Source organism: Rhagoletis pomonella, unplaced genomic scaffold (assembly GCF_013731165.1).
Source record: "Rhagoletis pomonella isolate Grant_MI unplaced genomic scaffold, Rhpom_1.0 Rhpom_scaffold_00003, whole genome shotgun sequence".
Classification (NCBI taxonomy): Eukaryota; Metazoa; Arthropoda; class Insecta; order Diptera; family Tephritidae; genus Rhagoletis; species Rhagoletis pomonella.
In genome coordinates this window covers 43411320-43435215 of record NW_023458557.1, presented here as the reverse complement: position 1 = coordinate 43435215, position 23896 = coordinate 43411320, and the positions used below count along the sequence as shown (strand labels likewise).

The window sequence follows — 23896 nt, the reverse complement described above, 5'->3', positions numbered from 1 at the left end:
TCTTTCCACAACAAATTTACAACAAAAAAGCTACAATTAATGCCGTTGTAACCTTTTCAATATCTCAATTCTGTCGTCAATGGTGCATGGTGTCAAGTTAGCACTACATACTAGATTTTGTTCGAAAAAGGGGCAACTCAATTTTTTCCAGAAAAACGAAAGCTACAAATTTTTTCTTTCCACAACTAAATTTAAAGTTAAAAGCTACAATTAATGGCATAGTAACATATTGGATATCTCAATTCTATCGACTAGGTGTATGGTGTCAAGTTAGCACTACATACCATTTTTTCTTAAAAAACGAGAGCTACAAATTTTTTCTTTCCACAACAAATTTACAACAAAAACACTACAATTAATGCCGTAGTGAACTTTTCCAATTTCGAAAAGTGTAGTGCTAACTTGACACACGTTTTTTAAGGTTTAGTGGCATATAGTTTGCATTACACCAACTAACCTCGTTGCTTAGATCCGCTTGTAACAAAGACCTTTCTTCGATACGCGTTATTTTTTAATTCCGAACCGTTGAACCGAACCGAAACCCCGGTTCAAAGAGCAAAAAAACCGCTTTGACGAACCAATCCAAAAGTGCAAAAATGGTTCGAATCGCTGAACCGAACCGTCCAAATATTTCGCCCGGTTCACGTCCCTGCTAAATACTACAAAATAACGGGGCAGTACAGTGAGTGCAGTAAACAATTGGGTGTGCAGTAAACGGCAGCAGTTTACATGTTCAATTTTAGTCATTTTGTGTGACAACGCCGTGATACAGTATCAAATATCATTTTGATAAAAAACATACATATGTATATGAGCAAATCCCATGAGTTGTTTTTTTAGTGTCACTCCCTTTCTCTTGGCAAAAAGAAAAAGCTAGAGCATTCTTCTTTCATTTATTGCAATCAATGGAGTTGCAGAAACAAATATGTACAATAAAAAATATATCAAGTATTTCAACAATTTTACCCTTAAAACGTTTATTTGGGCGAAAAAGTACCGCAATGACTCATTTTTTCAATGTCACTCGAAAAAATCATAATTTGTTTTCTTTTAATAACTTTGGTAAGTTTTCGAATAGAATGTTCATGTTTGCTGCAAAGGACGCTGGCATCAAATACAACATATCTGTGAAGTTTCAAGAGAGCACCGCGAAATTAAAAAAAAGGCAGCATGCAGAATATCTGTCGCAGCTATCTTGTAATTTTTGAAATTTTACGACTAGTGTCTCACCAAATGAAGAAAAATACATTGAGTAAAAGATGACTATGTATGATTTGAGAAACTAAAATTGCATTTTGCACTCGAAATTCAATCTAAAATTGTTATATACATGAGGAAAGAAATATACATGTGCATAAGGAATACTGTGTAAAAATCAAAAACCTTATCTTATAAATAAGCTTTTCTCTATCAAAGAATCCAAAGAATAATTGGATTAGTTGTTGCTAAGTTTAAATAACATAGACACACACTGCAATTATGCATACATAGAATTTTACTGCACTCGCTGCATTACTATACAGTAGTTGCACTCGACAGTAAATCCAGTAGTGCTTGATGTTTTATTATAGCAATGCTTTGTTGAAGAAATTTTTTGATTCACTATTTGCAGTAGTCCGCATTTGTAATTATTTTACAGTATTCGAGTGCTCTGAGGAAGTGAAGTGACGTATAGCGAAATTAGCAAGTGTTTTGATTGCCCTTTTAAAACCATTTATGCAGTTTTCTTACAGCAACAATTGACAACAACAACAAAAGTTAAAACAATGCCGCTAAATGTCAGTAGCACTTAAATCGCTTTTGTTGTATTATTAACAGCCGGTTTCACCAGCAATTTACCTGGAAAATGATTTTTTTATTTTCTGTCAATTTCCATATAAAATTCAAAAAATTAAAATCATTTTTCACTTAAATTGCTTTCGTGAAATTGGCTGTAGTACTTATAAGTAGTATCCAAACGAACGTGAATTTGTGACCGAATTCGAACCGAACACTCGGCTTTGTTCGTGAAGCTCAAACCGAACCGAACCCGAAAACTTTACAGTAAAAATTATGTACATAGCTTAAAAAATCAGTACTTTCATTGAGTGTAGTACACAAGATGTACCAAGCCTTCGAATAAAAGTTCCCCCAGCAACCCCACTATCTTTAGCTTTTATAAGCTATCCCATATCGTATTGCTCTGGGCCATTACTTCTGTAAAGATATTGCTTTAATTAATACTATACAAAGCAACTTTGAAAATTTGACTACCCAAAAGTTGTGCAGGGCATTAAAACTTCGGGCAGGAAATAAAATTAAAACAACGACAAGAAATAAGAAAGTTGCCATAAAATTACAAAAACGCTACAGAGGTAATAAAATAAAAAAAGTAAAATTTTTTTAATTTGTAAAAATTTTCTTTAGAACTTTTCGGGCAATTTCGGCGGAAACCGAACCCAAACTTCATGGCCGAACTGTTCGGTAACCGAACCCGAACGCTCGGTCGGACACTACTTATAACAATTAGTATAATAACTACTTTGTAGTAGTGATTCCCAGAACCGAGGAACCGGAACCGGAGAACCGGGTCTTTTAGAGAACTGACCGGTCTTGTTCTTCCCAGACGAAAACTGTTCAGGAAGAACCGTACCTCGATTCCAAAATTCCCGAATAACCGAAAAAAGTAAGTAAAAAAAACCGAGAACAGAACCTGATCTTTGCTGCTGTCAGCTGCGATTTGAATGCATCAAAAAAGCAACGACAACTTAAAAAAACATGTTATTAAATGGAAACACCAATTTATTTTAAATGAAATACTAACGTGGAAAACGCGTATGTATTTAAATATAATTTCATGTATTTTTAACCGACTTCACAAAGAAGAGAAGGTTATCAGTTCGTCGGAATATTTCTTTTTTGTTTTATGTATGCTACCGCTTGGACCACGTTAAGCTATTTTTATAATTCTTTTTTCTCGTTTCGTTCGATTTTCGAAAATGAGGTGTCAAATGAAAGGGCAGGGATGCTGGGACTTACCGTTGATTTTTGGCAGTCTATATTCGGACATTTTTTTATTGAAAAAAATGCGGAGCACCGTCAATAAAAAAAATTTACAAAAATCAACGGTAAGTCAAAGATGCTTAAAATTTGCAATTTTCTTGCTAAAATTTATTGGGCTACAAAACTGAGTACCAAAATTTTGTCTAAAGATGCTGATCAAGAAGTTAGAAATTTTGGTGAAACTTTGCAGATTTTTCATCATTTTTGCGCAAAGTCTGAAATTTGGATTTATATCGTGCTTGTTAAGCAATCAGCTTTCATAAAAAAATAATAACAATTAAATAAACTAAAGAAAAATAGCCAAAACTTATTAAAATGCTGCGTCCCAGTTTTTATTTTATTTTTAACGTTAAACACGTATGGTGCATTGCTTTAAAACGTTGCACCACGTTGGATGTTGTATTCTAGCAGCTAAAGGAACGTATACTAAAAATATCAGACATGTGCTCACGATTTAAAATAAAAAATTGGTTCAGAAAAAAATCGAAGTTTGTGAGAATGGCCCATATGTATATACATACATATGTATGTGTATATGTACAATGCCAACCCTGCAAAAAATTGTGCGACTAATCTCTAAAGAGAGTATTCCGAGATTACTCTCAATCGGGTACAATTGGGCATTAATTAGTCCGAACTAGTCTCATACGGGTACTAATGGAGGCCAATTAGTCTCGACTCATCCCTTATGGGTATGACTGGAGATCAATTAGTCCCCAACTCATCTCTAACGGGTACTATTAACGATTTAATGATATGTACGCACTTAGTCATTGAAATTTCATGTGCGGCGTTGGCACACAAAGAGAGTATTCGCCTAACAAAACTGAGCACCCCGGTTCGAATCTCAGCTGGCGCAAATTTTTATATTTATTTTTTAAAAGTGACTAGTCGCTTTTTATACCCATTCGGGTATAAAGGTGAACAATTAGTCTGTTCATAGGACATGCTCGAACAAAAGCGATCAGTTCATTCCATATAAAGAGATCAAAAGTGGTATTAGTCGCATGCTCCTTTGCGATTGCCCCCGGAGTCATCCCGGATTAGTCCCATTTTTTGCAGGGAACCTTTAAGTACATACATACGATCCAATTGTAGCGTAACCAGTGTTGCCATTTTAGTCGTTTTCCGGCTAGATTTAGCCGGTTGCGATAGCAAACAGCCGGAGAAAATTCGATTTAGCCGGCAGCCGATTTATTAGCCGTATTGCAAAAACAAGTTAGCCGTTTTTAGCCGATTTCGCTATTTGCCGTGTTTTATTAAAATTTAAATATATGTAGATATAAATTTCCATTTTTACAAATTTGGCGACCTAAAATCTATTAGAAACTGCTAGCCTTATCTCGGATAAAATTTTCATGTCAGACTGTGCTATGTATATAAAATTAAAAGAATTTTCTCTAATCCGAAAAGTCTAAAATACTGGGCCGATTTCATTGATTTTTATTTTATACAGTGACCCAAATATGAACTGGGACGCGACATTTCAGCCTATTATTTTTTGTATGAAAGTATAGCTGATTACTAACAAACACCACTTAAATCCAAATTTCATTTTTTATGCAAAAATTATGAAATTTTAATTTAAAATTTTAGTATAGTAAGGTGCAAATTTAAGGTAGCTGGCACTTACCGTTGATTATTGACAATTTTTTGTTGACGGAGTTCCGCATTTTCCTCCATATAAAAAATTTTAGAACGTACTTTGTATGGAAAAAATTCGTAACACCGTTATAAAAAAAATTACAAAATTCAACGGCAAGTCCTAGCTACTTAAAATTGAGTAATCACCTATATTTCACCTATATTTTCATAAAAAATAAGAAACATTAAATAAACTAATAATAAATAATATAAAAAAAAACTTTTTAATATACAACGCTTTTATAAATGGACTAAAAAGTAGAAAATAATATTTCTCAGTCCCACAGAATTCGTTTTGATAACTTTTGATTTTGAAATTTTAGCAAAAGTCATTATTAACAATTAATGACATTGAAAACAAAAAACGTGGAACGCATGCAGTACAAAGCATTCGATTTCATTGACAATAGTCAAACTACATAACATTCTACAGCGAAAGTACAAATTTGAGATCGATTTTAAGCGGTCGTTATTAATATACCCACATTCATATATTACTCTTCAATATCAAATCAGGCCTATTACATGCGTCCCACGCTTTTCATTTTCACTCTTATAAATTGTTTACAATGACTTTTGCTAAAATTTCTAAATCAAAAGTTATCAAAGCAAGTTCTATGGGACTGAGTAATATTATTTTCTAATTTTAGTCCATTTATAAAAGCGTGGTACATTAAAAAGTTTTTTTTTATTTATTTTATACTTTTTAGTCGTGTCTGTATAAAATTTTGCAATAGATACTAAAATAATTCAACTTGCAGTGAAAAGAGAAAAGAAGACTATGCAAGCAAAATGTTGTTTGCTCACATTTAGTATATACCTACATATATAGTATATACCTACATAGCAGCAATTAATTTCATGTAAAGAAATGGCGTGTTGTCCATTTCCGCTGTGGCGTATGTAGTGCATATTTTTAACTTCTTCTGGCGAGGCGACATCTATCTCTAGAGTTTTTCTAATTGTATGTCTTTGATATGATACCTACGACGAGGTTGATATCTAGACTAGGTTTGCCATAAATACCTTTCCTATATTTATAGTATGGTGGTCTGGACATACAACATTGCAAGTTGATGAAAGCGTTGTAAAAATGGCCAACACTTGCTAAAATTTCGCGTCCCATTTTATATTTGGGTCACTGTTTTTTTCCAAAGATGGATATAGCGGGGACTTTCTTTATACAATTTTTGTTATGAATGGCTTAAGGTGCGAAGTTTTATTCGCAACACTTATAAAATAACGAATGAAAATAAAAGGGCACGATTATCGATGTGAAGCAAACCTCTATGGGAAGACAATACCTGTGAATAATTGTATCATGGTGCCAACATACTTTATTGTTGCTTCCCTGCAAAAAATTGTGCGACTAATCTCTAAAGAGAGTATTCCGAGATTACTCTCAATCGGGTACGATTGGGCATTAATTAGTCGCAACTAGTCTCATACGGGTAATAATGGAAGTCAATTAGTCTCGACTCATCCCTTATGGGTATAATTGGAGATCATTTAGTCCCAAACTCATCTCTTACGGGTACTATTAACGATTTAATGATATGTACGCACTTAGTCAATGAAATTTCGTGTGCGGCGTTGGCACACAGAGAGAATATTCGTCTAACCAAACTGAGCAACCCGGTTCGAATCTCAGCTGGCGCAAATTTTTATTTTTATTTTTTAAAAGTGACTAGTCGCTTTTTATACCCTTTCGGGTATAAAGGTGAACAATTAGTCTCTTCATAGGACATGCTCGAACAAAAGCGAACAGTTCATTCCATATAAAGAGATCAAAAGTGGTATTAGTCGCATGTTCCTTTGCGATTGCTCCCGGAGTAATCCCGGATTAGTCCCATTTTTTGCAGGGTTATTATTGCTCTAAGACAGGCATGTGAGAGCTTGAGTAGGACATTAATAAAATTATAGTTTAAGAAACTAAAACTCGCTATTATAATTTTCCTTCGTACTGTCATCAGGTATGTAACTTGAGAATAGAAATCGCTGCATATTTTAGGCGCATCAATATTACATAGTTACATCCCGAGCTAATAAAAGGGAGGTAAAAACAGGAGTTTTGAATATTTAGACATTAAAATACAATTAAATAGTAGAATTGTTAAAGCATAAACGGACGGCAGCGTTGATCCGGATCAACTCGGGAATTAACTGCAGTTGATTCGGATTAACGCTGCCGTCTGTTTAAGCTTTTAGAAACTTAAAAAGCGGCCCGCTTGTTTGCTATAAATTAACGGCGTTTTCTTTTTTCGAAATATTGTTGGCCTGTTTTCTTGAGCCCTTCACAGCTTCACGTATTTATTTCTCAAAATATTGCCCTCCGGCTAAGCAAATACTTTATACTAATATAACCAATTTTCAGGACGAAAAGTAACCTAGTACAAATATTACAATGCAAGGCAAAATTTTTTAATAAAAAAGAAAACGCCATAGGTTTGCAATTGATCTCTTTTTAACCGACTTCCAAAAAAGGAGGAGGTTATCAGTTCGTCGGAATCTTTTTTTTTTTTTTTTTTTTTTTTTTTATGTATGTTACCGCATAACTTTGGACCACGTCAACCGATTTCGATAATTTGCATCGGAAAGGTAGTGTCTCAGAGGTGGTCCCATACTAATCTGGTTGAGATCCGATCAGTGGATCATGAGATATATATATATATTTTTTTTTTATATGGGAGTTGAAGTCGGTGTTTTTTTGCTAAAAATTACTTGTTTATTATTTTTTTAATATAATTTTTGTTTATATATTTTTTAGTTTTTTGTTTGTTAAATTTTAAAATTTTAAGTTATAAAAGTAGGAACTAAATTTCGTTGGAATCCGACAAGTATTCCGGTCCGTCATTATTTTCTATAATTTGAAGAAATTCTTTAACGTGGGTTTTTAAAACACGTATTTTCAATGATACAGAGACGCCTTCATTAGCATTTAAAGCTTTGTTTAACTCATCCAAATAAATATCTAGTTTTGGCCTACTTTTCCAGATGTGGTTAACTGTATGTACATACATATGTCTTGAAAATAGGATCAGGTACAATTTCGGGGTTTGAAGATTTGGAATATGGAGGTGATAAGGGATAATTCCTCATTGAAATTTCCTCCACCCATTTTAATAACGCCTACCGCTGTTTCATGAGCACTGTTCATTTACATTGTCGAAGTTGGTTTTGTTGCTTCTCATACAAAATTTCAAAGTTGACAATTAGAGCCTTTCGAACAGAAATAAGCGGAATGATAGCTTATGCATGGGCCAGGTTCACAGAATACAAGGTTCCGACATCATCTTGATGGCTCATTATCTTATAAAAATACACTATTTTAGTAAAAAATACATCACCTCATGTTTACCGATTGACAATTTGCTTTGAAATTTGTGCTTATTTCTGCGTCTTTGAGTTTATTTAAATTATTAAAAAATGAAGTGCGCTGCTTTGAATTGCAAAAATTACACTAAAAAGGTAATTTTAGGTTTTACCGTATGTCTAAAGATGAATTACAATTTCGAGAGTGGGTGAAATTTTTCCAAAGTGAATTTTCCGTACATGAATGTATCTAGTCACAAGAAAATTAAATACCGAGCTTCGTCATAATTATCCTTGTAAGAGACGGAAAATGAATAAAATCACTAGCTAATTTCAATAAGCATTTGATTCACTACCGTACGAATATTATGTTAATCTAGTTTCATGTGAAGTTATAAGATTTTATGTTGTTATAATAAGCTTTGTTTGTAATTTTTATCAAGCATGCCCATTTGATTATACTTCCTAAAATATGCCATACCGCCACTATGTTTTCTGCGTTTTGTATACTCTTCTTCTTCTTCAAACATTTCAGTCAATCAGAACTCACTTCGAAACTACGTCACTGGACGAAAACAAATTTTTGACAGCGCCATGTCGTAACCTTTATTCTATTAACCTTGCTGCATAGGTGCAAGGCAAGAACGATAGAATACAAGATTGCGCATTCCCGCAGAATGACATTTGTGGCAATGGGTAAACACAGAATATGGCGAAGAACAATGAGTTGACAGTTGTGAATTTGGAGTGAAAAGAAGAAAGAGAGAAAACGTGTTCTTCACGATTCACCTCGATTCACGATTCAATTTCTCAAGCCATCTTTGAATAAAGCAAATTAAGCACAACGTTAACAAAACATATACAACCACTCTTGAAATGTGTTCAAAAGAATAGGTCTTATTAATTAACTATTTAGAATTTTTGTGTTTGTATTGCAGGTGCCGAAAAAGTTATAATAAAAAAGTGAAAAAAACTGCATTTGAGGGCTTTACCCCTACTGCAGCAGCCGTTCACGTTCAACACACGACATTTTTATAAAGTTTTTATTACAAATGAAACGTGTTTTACTTTAGAACGCACGAATTACTTCGATTTTCACTTGAAAGTACACAATTCGTTTGCAATACGTTTGCACTTGTTTCTAAACAAAAAGTTTGTTTACGTATTGCCATAAACGTCAAAGTCGGCAAAACCAAAGTAGCGGTTTCGGTAATGCGCCATCTTCAGTTCATTACACCATGGGTGCAAGGCATATTCAACAAGGTAGAAGTGATTTCGGCATTTCTCTCTTTTGAACACCTACTATAATATCAAATGATGAGTAACTTTTAACCCTTTGCATTAGAAAAAAAAAACATTAAATACTATTTTATAGTGGCCGGATATTTTTAAGAATTATAAAAGTATTTGAATAAGAAAGTAAACGCACAAATACATTGTACAAATATAAACAAAAAATTGCTAAAACTGTTCCATAAAATATTTATTTCATTTTTTTAGATGTTATATACATGACAGGTATTTTTTTACGATTGATAAATTTATCCTCTGAAATCGTTTACTTACGTGAAAATTTGTGCAGAATACTAAACTTCTTTCAAAATATTCTTAGCCCTGCCAAGTTAGACATTCAAGGTTACAATAATTCGCATAAACCTGGAAATTGGTACCAGTCACATAAATTAATTTTTTGCATTTTTCAGCAAAATGGTAAAGTTTATCACAACAAGTAATTTTTAGCAAAAAAACCGACTTAAAAAAAAAAAATATATATATATATATATATATTTCATGATCCAATCATCGGATCTAATTAGTATGGGACCACCTCTGAGACACTACCTTCCCGTTGCAAAAAGAATTATCGAAATCGGTTGACGTGGTCCAAAGTTATGCGGTAACATACATAAAAAAAAAATATTCCGACGAACTGATAACCTCCTCCTCTTTTGGAAGTCGGTTAAAAATAGGTGAGACAAAAGTGTAGATTATGCAATCATCTATAAAAACGGTCCTGACATTTTTCTTCTTAAGGATTACCATTTCTGAGATATAGCGATTCAAAAAATTGTGTTCTCCATAGTATGCACAATTTTCACTGTACTTGTGGTGGGGTAGTGTTTTTGGGGCGTTTTTTAACGTGTTTTCCCCGGTAGGCCTACCCCACGACTTATTGTAGTCCTGTTGAACTAAATGATATTTCATGAAATAAAAATAGTACTATTGGAAGTGATGAAAGCGGTGTGAATTAAAAGTAATTAGAGAAAACTGTAATTGATAATTACACGAAATCCCACCTGAGGCCAGGCCCGTCGAGAGAGAGGGAGAATAGGAGTGAATCCCCCCGGGACTCTGCTTCTTAAGGCGCCCGAAATATCAGAACCATAACTTGTTATTATTATTTTACAATGTAATTGCTCCCTCGTTATAGGCTTTTATTATAAATATATTCCGATCCGTGGCGATTGTTTCTGATTCTATAAATTAAAGAAAATGATCATATGGCCCAAAACGCGTACTGCTACAATACGTTTTGGCTCACAGTGCTTTTCAAATACCGCTGAAAATCTCTAGAATATAACGTTCGGATAGTTTTTCTTCTTACATCTGAAAGCATAAGTATGTGGCAATATTTAATATATACTTAAAATATATTGTACCTCCTGTTGTTTAGGAGTTATAAATGTACCAACAGCGGACTGTTAGATTACAATTTTTGGAAGTACTTTTTAAAGCTGCTTTATATTGTCGAGTCTGCTCCCCTTATATAACTCAAGAACTTCGTGTTTATTGAACTGATAAAATTAATTTTGAGAGACTGTTACATTATCTGAGTGATATACGTGTAGCGATAAGATTATAATTAGTTTTTTAAATGGTCTGTAGTCTGTTTTATGCAATACGTAGCATGAATTCAGTAGACTTGCGATTTGACATGTAATCCAAAGAAATAAAGAATATGATAATTATGAGTACAGATTTGAAAGTTTCTGTTGCTGTGCAGATGTAGGTCGCTTCAGAAGTAATTTTCTGCTTAGAACTCCAGCTCGAGCTTACAACTGTTACAAGATATTGAGGTTTTTTGCGGTTAAGTACACGAAAAACGGATTTAATGGCCACTTTTTCTCTTGCCATTTAGTACTATTCTTACCCTTCAAAATGCGCCTTGGAGTGGTGCTTTACGCTTTTCCTTCAGAAACTATGGCCATTGGAAGATGGCGTATTGAGTTAGAAAGCATACGCTTGGTTTGGCGATGTTAGACTCGAGGACACGTCGTTTAAGTGGTCGTAAATCGTGAAGGAAAAATCTTATAGCATCATTCTAGAGTGCATGTTGAAAGATAATAATAGTGCTAGAAAAATACTTGAAATAATTCCAATAGATTTTTATTATTTAATCAGAAAATCTTCTTCTTCTTTTAGCTTCTTATTTTGCTTCTTTTGGCCTCGTTCCTTTTTGAAATAATATAATTCTCGCTTTTTTATTTTTCTACGTAATAGCCTAAGATCCGACACCCATCTGTTTAATGGATGAAATCTATTTTGTATGAAATTTAACGTGTTAGTAAATATTTCGCAAGTGGGTAGGCTGAAAAAATCTTGGCCAGGATATTTTTAATTAGATATTCAAAAATTATAACTATTTTTTTAATTTTGAACACTTTTGCTTAATAAACAAATTATATACCAAGCGAAAATATTAAGCCTAAAGAATCTGAACACGTTGGGTTGTCTATTTTTTCCTGGCCTACTTATCGGGTTGGCAGGTATGAACAGTTAGGTAATACTAGTAATTTTACTCATCTGTTTAACATATTCTATAGGCTTTATAGCTGAAATACAATGCCGGCGAACGGCGAACTCACCACAGCGAAATTCGCGCTGTCAAAATTAGAACACCCGCAAGCATATGAAATTGAACACAGCCAAAGCGAAATGCGAAGTTCGCTTGGCGGCGTTTCATGGCGATAGATTTATTTGTATCGCCCTGCTGGGCGATGACAGCTGTGCGTGCCAAAGGTGGCCGTATTTGTTTTTTGCTTTCAAAGTTTTAAAAGAAAACAACCTAAACACGATTTTTTTTTTGTTGTTTGAAAAATATAGTTGTGGATTCGTTAAATCTGGCTTGAAACAAATTATTTATAATAATATTTCTTTGTTTTACATTTATATTTGTTATCATTTCCTCATTTCTAAATATGGTTTAGTTTTTCCTAAATATGGTCACCCAAATTATAAAGGCGACCAAATGGGATCAGCTGTTTTCGCTACCGCTCTAATTCTGTTTAAGTAGGCGAAATAGCTGGGCGAACGGTGAACGACAGCATCGCCCAATTCGGCGAAGTTTGCCGTTCGCCGGTATTGTATTTCAAGCATTATGCTTTCTATTTATATATATGTAATATGTTCATTAAACAAATGAGTGCAACATTAAAAAAAATAATTTTTTAATTAAAAATATCCTGGCCAGGATTTTTTCAGCCAACTCACTCGCGAAATGTTTCCTAACACGTTAAATTTCATACAAAGTAGATTTCATCCATTAAACGGATGGGTGAAGGTCGTGCCCTTGTTGGATCTCCTACTATAACTTCAATTTTCTGAGCCTATTTGAGTTAGAAAGAATATAAGTTTTAACTATGGGTCAGTAGGACGTTGAATAGCTTACAATGTTGCTTTCAAGTAAGCCCTATCTCTAACTAAATAAAAAATAATTTAACATGAAAATTCAATTAGTAAAAAAGAGAGAAGGAGATTCGTGTTAATATTTATATTGCCTGATACCTCAGAACATGTATAACCCAGATATAATCAAAAATCTGCGAAACCTGAGAAAAAATGATTCCTCTCGGTTTCGTTTTCGGCGATTTGGGCCATATGCTTTTAATTTAATACAATTTATATATAGGGGCCCGTAATTTTTTAGTCCCGTGCCCGAGTTTTCTCTCGACGGCCCTGCCTGCGGCTGAATCTGAATATAAAGTCAAAATATAATAAACTGTGAAAAACTGCCCTCACTTAATTGCACTTTCTTAATATAGCTCGCAAATCTTAAATTTCTTTTCACAGTAGTGAAGCTTATTAAATTTACTATCTTCTTCGTGAACGGTATTTTCCAACGGGGTTTGTAGTTTAGGAGCTAATCATTGATTCATCGACAATTTTGCATAATTTATAAAATAAAATAAAAAGTGAAATAATAAAATTTTCTCTATTTCCCTTCTCTATTAAGACCAACTTTTAAACTTAACAATTTAGTAATAAAGCAAAATAGTGCACATATGTAGGTAGTCACCCAGTTACATTTGACAAAAAGTAGTGCATGAACAAATTAAATGGACTAATGGGAATTATTGGGTATGGTGTTATTGCATGCACCCCACCCATGGTGGAATTATACCGGGTGAAGTAATATTAGAGTGAGAAGACATATTTTGACACTGCCTTATTTGAAACATGCCTATGAAATGCGAGAAAGCTGTTTCATTACTTCACCTGTTTATTACGCATTCATCCCACCTGCTTGTACCGAGTAAGCATACGTTCAAATTTAGAAGTCTGAGAGTAGTTCAAATTTGTCATATTTTTATATCCCTACTTCGTACCACATGTTCCCTTCGTCTTCGTGAACGAAATCCACATTTCGGATATGGTGAAACCAGTGATGATAATGCAGAAATTTTAACTGAAGATACAACTCAAAACAATATTCTCTGTGTTGTGGGCTGCGAACAGGAACGGCAACTTTTGTTTGTTCCATGCGATGGCGGAATTATACCAGGTAAAGTAATAAGAGCGAGAAAAAGATTTTGACACTGCTTTATTTGAAAAATTTCCTTTAAGAAGACTATAAGGCCGCCGAATGACAGAAAATAAAGCGAGAAAGCTGTTTTATTACTTCACCTGTTTATTGCGCCATGGTTCCATGCAAACATAGTAAGATTTTCCAGCAATGTTTTCAACATATTAAAAAGCATGCAGATAAAATTCATCCAAAAGCGCTATGCCCAATTTGTTGAGCAGTTATTAAAGACGACTTTTTTCCTATATTTTGTTAGACTTTTCATAAGTAAAAATATTTTGTGAATATTACTTTCTTCATATGAATTATATCATGATACAAAAAAGAAGGTAGTTTCAATAAACAACTTTTTGATTAAAAAGCAGATTTTTGACAATTGCTCAATTGTGAAAAATTCGAGGCGGCGTTACCCAATTGTAAGTTTTTTGGTGTGGGAGATTTTATAACCTAAATTTGGGATTATAAATAAAACAGTTGTATTAATATTTACCTTTAAAAAAAAACGAATATCTTATCTTAAAAACGTTTAAATTTTACATTAAATTCAATAACAACTTGCCAAATCATTATATTAATATTAATACAATTTTAGTGAACATATTTTAAAATTGTTTTAGTGTCCTCATGTCATCTGATTATTTCACAATGTAGTTTTCTATATCGGATACGATGATTCTGATATAATTCATACACTACAATTACACATTTCCATGGGTTATTTAATACATATTGTCTTTGTCCATTTAACAGTAAATGGAATTTACTTTGGGACCCATGAGCCGTGAAATTTTCCAGCAACACATATCGTTTTCACGTGAAATTTTGACACACTCAAAGTGAAGTATAAAATAAATAGATAAAAACAAATTTTCAATCAAACTGATTTGTGTAGTTCAGGGGCGTCTTTTGGTAAATGTTTTGCCATATAAACTAAAATTCTGGTGACGTATATATACCTCTGGAAGCATTTACCTAGAATACTGAGATGAGGCATTTTTCCAATGGAAATATATACAGAAAAACGGGCGCGACACCTTCTGGAAAGTAACATGATCACCGGGTGTATCCCTAGAACCATGTTAAGCTAAACCTTGAGGGATTACATTCTTGCCAAGACCGACAGGCATAAGCTGAAATTGTGTCGCAAGTTTTACGATCGGCTTGGGTAAGGTTTAACCACTTAGCCCCCCTTTGTTTTCGCCGCTACTGAATTCTATAAACTGTCAGCTTTCACACAATTTAAACATGTGTATTTAAAAATGTCATGAAAATTGTGTTGCTAGCTTCATGTTGCAAAAATGTTGCGAGCTTTTTCACAGCGTGAACAGAATACTACTTTGCTGAGGAAATGTTGTGGAATTTCACACTTATTTCACAGAAAGAAGTTTTGTATAACATTTAAAAGCTTTTTCACGTGAAACAGGAATAAAATACTATGCTTAAGAACAAAGATTTTTAGATCAACAAAAAATTAATAAGAAAATTTGAAGGATTTTATATATTGTGTATGGTAGCACGAAATTTCACAATCTGCTTAATTGTCAGGTTGTTAATATGGCGACGAAAAAGTGACAATGGAACTACCTTGTTTTTTGTATCATGAATTATATCACATTTTTTGTTTAATTATATTTTTGGAATAAATAAAGTTATTTTTCCTTCTGTCAATAAACTGTGTTTTTTTTACAAATAGTATAAATAACCAATGGGAAATAAGGCAAAATTTGTTTTATTTCCAACCTTTGTTGGAAATAAAGCAAAACTCAGATTTTGATATTGTTTTCCATTTAAAAGTGAAATAAAGCAAATTTTGCGTTATTGCCGTTTGTGTTATTTCACCCTCTGTCGGTACATATCTGTTTATTTAATGTCTGCGAAGATATAGGTTTCAATATTATTTAGAACTACGCCCATTATATCACTAAGAGAGGCGAAGCCATGCTTTGCCCACAAAGTTTATTGATGAATGATGCAATAGAACTCAATAATCGAATGTATCATGTTTATTTTGTCGGTTACTTTTGTATTTTTGGCTCTTCTCACCTGTTTTATGAGGTGTGAGTAGATCTTGCTTTGATCTCCAATTTAAACGAAAAAAAGAAATTGTGTCGATAAGGATTACTACTGGTAATTGAGGGATTGAGTCCCCAATTAATACCTTGTCCAAATTATTTTGTTTCATGCCATCAATGGCACGCGTGCCTGAGATTCGCCAGGCCTGATCTACACTTTCGTCTCACCTATTTTTCTCACCATTTGTCTGAATAATGCGAAAAAGCAATTTATGTGACCTTTGACCTTGAATAAATTTTTTTCCAGATCGATGGGGACTTTTGACATTTCATTCATAATGGCGTTCGCAACACTCGTACCAATTTTCAGCATTGTACTGATTTTTAACATTATATGCTTGCTTTTTAAACATTTGCATATCTCTTTGAAACTCATTTATCAGATAAGCTAATGTTGAAGTTTTTTTCACCTTCTTCATGATATTAACGTGAGGTTATTCTTCGGTGCCAGCTTTTTGTTTAATATTTCTTCGGCAACAATTTCCCTTATATGTCGCTTGAGCACTTTAAGAGAAATAAATTATTTAATGACGTTTTCGTTTCTACAAAAAATGTTGCCTTCGCATCGCCCTCTTCTTAGAGTTTGTGCGTAGGGGGCAGAGAGAAGGTTGCATTTTTCGGTAGAAACGTAATCGGCATAAGTAAAAAAATGCTTTTCCACCTAAAAGTGACATTCTGGAAATATTTCACACTTTTTGTTCTTTTTTTTCTAATAGCCTATTTCCACCAAAGGCTTAACTGCAGTTACGAGCTCAGATAAGTTCCAAGAATTCTAACATAGGGTGACCGGAAAGGTTTATTCTTGATTTTTGCTTTTGTTCTCCCGTTTGTTTCTACTGAATAGGAGGAATTACCCACTTTGAGTTGTAATCTCCTTTTACCAATAGGTATAAACTGCAGTTATGGCTTGGTGGAAATCAACTATAAAAGATTTGTTTCATGAAAATATAAAAACAAGGACAACATTGAAACTCTTTAAGCAATAAACAGGCATTGATAATTATTATATTTTTAGTGGTTCTTGCATAAAATACTGGGTGACATTCAGGAAATATTTAGTCGTACGTACTATGATGCAATGATAAATTCACTTAAAAAACAAAATAATTGCTTTTATTAAGTTATTCCTTATGTCGTTCGATCAATAACTTCTTGCGCTTCTTAACTGCAATGCACTTTGTAACATCACATGGGTATGTAGGTGGCGGTAGATGCACCTAAATGCAGTTGAAGGGTCGCGGCGGGCGGAATCCTCTGGTGCCTTAGCTCTTTCGGCGTGGGGTGGGTTTTTTGCCATCCCTCAACTGAGTCCACATAAACTTTAATTATTAGGATTCCTAACTGAAACTAAGTGACAAAAACAACTGGGAGCACTACCAAGGAACAAAATACTATTCGAAAACAAAATTGGACGAATCAGACACCCGTCTAACAAACGTGCCTACAGACGAGCGAGGTCTAAGGTGGCAGTCGACACTCGCTTTCTTAACCCTACCCAACGACCTTCTAAGCCAAATGATTTGGAAGATCCCCTCTTAAGAACACTGTTCTTACCTCACTATGTCATCGCTATGTCCCCAGAAAAGCTAACAATTTTAACACATGATTGAATCGTTACAACTTCAAGCTATATTTGAATCCATTTTAAAGAAAAATATACACTAGCACTACAGTTTTGTTGTTTTGGAGATAAGCCAGTTTCAGTAACCGATAAATTACACTATTTTCTTAAAGATAATTTACCTTTTTTTTTTGTTTTACATATTCTTATACAACAAATGAAAATTTAACAAAAACAAATCCGACTTCAACTAATTTTTTAAAATAAAATTATCCTGCACATATTGACTAACCACTGTATAATCTTACTGCGCAGGCCCAGTCAGATTAAGCTCTACTCAGGAAAGCTCTACACTTATGCAGAAGAGTTGTAGCAACTATGTCTTATCCTAACCACAATTTACTTAATAAGGGTTTTTTTTTGTTTGGAACTAATAAGTTTAAGAGCAAGCGATCACCAAAAAGACATAACAATAAAAGTTTGTACATAGTTTTCCTCGTTTCGCTTAAGTGACTTAAAATTAATTGCACTTAGGGTTAGAGTTAATTTCACTTTCAATGTTCATATAATTTAATATTTTAAACTTTCGCCACTTTCTATTAATTTTTCAAGATTTATTTTTTTTCTTACTATAGAAATTCTAGAACTTAATTCTTTTCCTTTACGGTTTTTTTTTTCGAAATATACGATTAATCTGGGCTTGCTAACTAGTTATTGGGAAAGTTTTTTTTTTTTTTAGAATTCACGCACTTCTCGGATTTTTAATTCTTAAACACTAACCCGGTTTCCCTACGTTTTCTTAGCATTTACGATTTTATGATTTTTTGTTTCTATCTGGTCAAGGCAAAAACAGCACTACTTCCTTGCATATAAACCCAAATTTTCCGCGATTTTCTAAGGGATTATGGGCGCTTGCTTCGGGTTCAGCCACTCGCTAGAGAAACTGGAGTGGTAGCTCCACGGGCGGTGATTAGGTCCAGCGGACTCCGCCAGTTCGTATAACTAAAGTTGGGGGCGCTTCAAGTTTCTTTCAACCCGAGTGCACTAGTTGTGGAGGTCGAGTGGTGAAAGAGACAGTCACCAAATTCCGTGGGGTATGCAAAATGGGTACTAAGGTGCAGGAAATAGGCAGCTGATAGGTAGCTCGTTTTGCTGCAGCCACTGGGGGGAGCTAACTCCACTGTCTGGATTTACGTCCACCCGATGCACTGTAGGAGAAAAGAACATAAGAACTACGGCTTCATATTGCGCTTTGGTTCTTATTCTTACTCACCTAGTTTTTTTTTGGGGTGGGGAAAAAACTCGCAAAAAATTCTTGAAAGGATCTACTCCGTAAGTAGATTCCTTTAGTCCAAAATAAAAAAAAAACACTTTGCGCGAAACTATCTTCGATTGAAATTAATGTTGTGATCCATCAGCAAAAAGACTGAGTTTAACCACATGGGCGTTTATATACTGGCGTTTTCCAATTCTGGATTTTTCTTTGGAAAATGACCATTGCTCTTCTGCATTTTCAATGCAGTTAGAAGTAGAATTTTCTCTAAGCTCGAAAACCAAATTTTGAGAAACTCGAAATGAGTACGAGTTTAAGCTCGGCTTCGAACTCACTGTATCGCAAGCAACAGCTAGCTTCGAAAAAAGTATGCGATAAAGCTCCTACAAAAAGCTCAGTATGTACACTGAGAGAAAAACAACGACCATTACAACTTAGGCAAGCAATACAACTAATGTCAATATCAAATGTAAAAGTAACATTCTGGAAAATTCGGAGGGACAATACTATAATAGAAAGCCACGCTTATATTGATAAAAATTTTCAGGCAAAAATAGAATAAAACAATAAATGTTAAGGTGCTCATTCACAAACAGTAACGCCTTTTTCTTTGTTTAAGCTTTGCTCAAGGGAACAAAAATAGGAAACAATTTTGTTGCGGCAAATGTTAAAGCTGATATTTAGGTGACAGGTAATAAGATCAACGGAAATAAGGTCAATTTACTTTATTTCCCACCCTGGTGCGAAATAAAGTCAATTGACATTATTACCTTTTTAAAAACGAAATAAAATCAATTGACATTATTTCTCTTTCAAACATTAAATTTGCTTAGCTTCGCGGCGGCCCGCGTTAGCGCGCCACACCGCTCGCGCCCCGCGTACCCCGCGCGACCGGGGCGCACACCACGTCACGCTACGCCGCGGCCCCCCTTCCCCGTCTCCCGCCGTGCTGTAACGCAGGTGGATTTACTTTTTGTATACGTTGAAATAAAATTTTTATATATTTTAAACATCGAGGGCTTATATTCAATAATACCCTCTATCTGCACATTTTTCACAAAGATGAGATTCTAATATAAAAATCCACCCAAGCTTTAACTGTCATCAGTGATATTAATGTTACCTTATATAACGACAGGTAATAAGTCCCACATGGTTTCTAAAATCACAAAATAGTTTTTGTGCAAATTGCAGATAGAGGGTATTAATGAATTCAAGCCCTCGATATTTCACCTTTTTATATTTGTAAGTTATTGGAAGCAGGGATGCCAACTTGGCTCAAACCGTGCCATTTGTCCCTATTTTACTTCAAATGGCATTTAATTTTTCAATTTGGCATAATTTATTATTTCTCTCTTTGGCACATTTTGGCACTTTTTTATCCTCAATATGGCACCTCATAACTAAGAATAGTTGGCAGCCCTGATTGGAAGATTTCTGCTGTGTTTTGGGGCAACAACTTGTCTGCAGTAAAAAAGCATATAATTTGTGTTTCAAAAGTGTGTGAAAACCAATCAATTAACTTATATGATCTCGGTTCCACATCGGAGACATGAATACAGTGTAAGAAAATTCTTTTTCTATAATTGTTTCCTTATAGAAAGGTTGGTTTCTTTTCCACCCTAGACATTCCGAATTCGTTCAAAATATGCTAATTTAAAACACAGAATTCTTTCAGTGTTCCTCCGGGGTTTTTGGACATGTACTGTTTCATCAATTTAATAGTGTTCGCTTTATTTTTGTGGAAACGAAAAATGTTTTGCAAGTTATGGATCATTTCTACACTTTTTCTTCAAATATTTCTCGTATTCCAGCTGTGCGCAGGTGTTTAGTTTTTCGCATCGTGTTTTTACATATTCGTAATCTAAATTTTGTTTAATAAAATCAATTGGTGGTAGTTCATGATTGTGTGTGGATTAATATCACAACACTGAGTATTTGGCAATAACCTTTTTCATCTATTAAAAAACAACACTTACGGGGCAATGTTTATTGTAAGAACAACATTTTTTTCTATGAATCGACATACTTTGAGCACTGTTGACGCTATTTCCATTTGAATGAGGAAATAGCATCAATGACGTTATTTCCAAATTTTTGTTGACTTTATTTCGCTTTTGAAAAGGTAATAATGTCAATTGACTTTATTTCGCACCAGGGAGGGAAATAAAGTCAATTGACCTTATTTCCATTGACCTTGTTAACTGTCACCGATTTTTATTGACGTTTCTGTGCTGATTACGAATCGGTAAGAATAAAGTTTCCGTCAGCTGCAGATTTTGAGAAAAACGAGATCAAAATGTCAATATTTGATCAATATGCAATATTTTATAAGTTCTAGCAAAGAAATAAAATGCGATATTAGGCTTAAATTAAAGCTAGAAGTTTCGACTAATATCCCTGAATACCATCTCTCCTTCTTGACTTGATGGTCACTTATAGTCATTTATTGAACAGCAAAGCCTAATTTTGTACGAAGTTTGTGTACCCACCGCAATTAAACAAAAGGTGATTAGGTTCAAATTAAGGCTTGAACTTTCGACTACAATCTCTTAAAATACCATCCTTGAACCATAACAATAAGGTCCCTTAAGTTATTTATTTAGCAGCAACACTGATTTGGAAAAATTAATTTTTTTCAATAGCACAGTATTCCAGTATTTTTATATTGTTCAATAAATGACTATTAGTTGTAGCGATACTTGCTGCTTATCCACTTGCTATGTAATTTATAATTTTAACAAATGATACTGTTCTTTTAAACATCAAGTTGTGAAAATAAAATTAGAGTTTGTTCAGAAGTTTGAAGAGAAACATCTTTTTCTCAAATATATATTATCTCTATATAGTGACCATCAGGTCAAGGTGCAGGGATGGTATTTTCAGAGATAGTAGCCGAGAGTTATAGCTTTATTTTGAGCCTAAGTAAGCTAGACCTTCGAAAACATTGCAAAAAACGTGACTTTTTCACACATTGACCTCATTTTACTCAAAATCTGAGCGCGGACAAATATTTTCTTTTATGGATTAGGTATGATATATCAAAGAAATACTGTTCGCAAAAGAAAACAAAACGGCTTACAATAATAAAAAAACAGTGTTGTTGGTGGTTCACTAGTGGGATCGTATAATGCTGTTTTTGATTTTTCGTTTTTACCTCCATAAATCAAATTAAAAAGGGGGGACAAAAAAATCGCACTTTGTTTGGAAATGACACTCATATAAGATAATAATGCAGTTAAAATTCGTTAAAGGTAATTTTGAAGTAATTTATAAAGTTGAACTCGCACCTCAAGGGGTTAACTTGTTTCTTTGCAGTGTTTTTTACATTGTAGTTAAGTACAAGAGAGCTCGAGCGGGCTGTCACTTATACCTTGTAAAATATGCCTTGCAAGGGCCCACACAAATAGTGACAGACTTTTATATAACTAAATGCTTATTTAATATGTACATACAATTATAACTATAAATTGTATTGTCCTTTGCTATCCATGGATTTTGATTGTTGTTGTTGTTTCTTATAAAAAAAGGTACAAATAAAAGAATCTTGCTTTCAGAATATGCGGTCAAACCAGACTAGTAAGCGAACAAGTCTAATATGCATTTGTAATCTTATATACTTCACTTCTCTGCGTTCTTAACTGTTTATTAAGGTTGTTCTCTCTTGAATGAATTTATGTAGGAGTTGCACAAATAGAATGGCTTATTTGGCCTAAGAACGCAAAATGGTATTGCATTTTGTTCTTGATTTTTGGTGTACGAAATACGGCAACAGTTCGTGGTGCTGACTAAACGAATGCTGGCTACAAACAAATCCCAAAAAATAACTACCAAGGTTGTGATCGGTGAATTTTATTGTTATTATTAATTCACCTGGCTACAAACATTTTTTGTTTGTATACGATTTTCGGAGATTTTTTCAGTCATTCGCACGAGAACTTATCTGGTTATCATCGAGACCTTTTGAAATCAACTTGTCTCGTAATTTCGCTTACATTCCATTTATATGTACATTTATTACATACATATGTACTACATAAATGAGTTGTTTATTATGCTTTTTTGGTGCCTAAATCGATATATATATTGTTCACACGTAACTATGTATGTAGTTAGGTAGCGATGTTCGCCAACGCTTAAATAGTATTTTTACAGAGGCTTCGTTCATTCATTGAAAATGTCTTCTCAGCTATTGTCGTCATCGATTTTGAGTCTGCCAAATGATGCTTTTAAAGTGGGCGAGTTTGAAAGACGTTTAGGTAAGTTCACTTTCTAATTAAGCGGTTATTTATACATACATACATATAAATCAGATAATGAAATAAAACATTAGAATTTTTGAGTATTAAATAATAAAAATAACTGGTCATAAGGCTAGTAGCATCTGTCACACAAACAAAACAATTTACAGAGTGCTACAAATCGCTGATCCAATTGCATAGCCTGAAACTATTAGGTATTAACCTTTAATTGATCGCAAAGCTCAATATATACTTATAAATTTCAGTAAGTCTTCAGAAGATATTTCCGAACTAATAATTTTATTGACTTTAATTTTAATTAAGTTAATTTAATTAAATTGATTAGCCGATGAGGTAGATTTCTACACCAGTTTTGCATATTCTATGCATGTATGAAAAACAGCTTCTCATAAAAATACAATCACCGTTCGGAGTCGGCGTAAAACTGTGGGTCCCTCCGCTTTGTGTGACAATATCAAGGCGCACGCCACAAGTTGGATGAGAAACTCGGCCAAACACTAACATATGTGTAAGCGCCAATCTATTATTATTATTATTATTATTATTATTATTATCATTATTATCATTATTATTATGCATGTATTACTAGACCGTTCGTTAAAAAAAAAATTGGTTTTGCCGCGCGGAAAAATACGTCTTTTGCTTTAAAAATAAGCTGTGCAAAATTTTAGTCAAGTATGAGAACTCTAAGTACTTGCACGTTGCATTTGAAAATTTAGAAAATCATATGCATTCAGGGAAAATAGTTTTTGAATAAGTTAGTTGAAAATCGTCAATTTTATAGTCATTTGCTATGTAAAAAAACTCAAAGAATCTGAATATGAGGTCAAAAATAAATTATAAAAGTAGAATAGGTTTTAAGAATTTGCGAAATTATGTTTTTTTGATGTGTATACATCTTTGGTTTCGGTAGGGGTAAAATTTGCG

The 23896-nt window shown here is 33.7% G+C and overlaps 1 protein-coding gene across 5 annotated transcripts in view; it reads left to right on the top strand.

The window, feature by feature from the left end:
• The window catches only part of LOC118735228 (leupaxin), a 434003-nt gene that overhangs the window by 108442 nt on the left and 301665 nt on the right, over positions 1-23896 (top strand). Inside the window, exon 1 of one of the 5 annotated variants that reach the window (XM_036464883.1) lies at positions 22879-22966. The exons of the other annotated variants lie outside the window; for them this stretch is intronic. Within the exon in view, the coding sequence (XP_036320776.1) occupies positions 22885-22966 (82 nt within the window). The 5' untranslated portion in view covers positions 22879-22884. Of the gene's footprint in view, positions 1-22878; positions 22967-23896 lie in introns of those variants that run through there. 5 annotated transcript variants of the gene reach the window in all.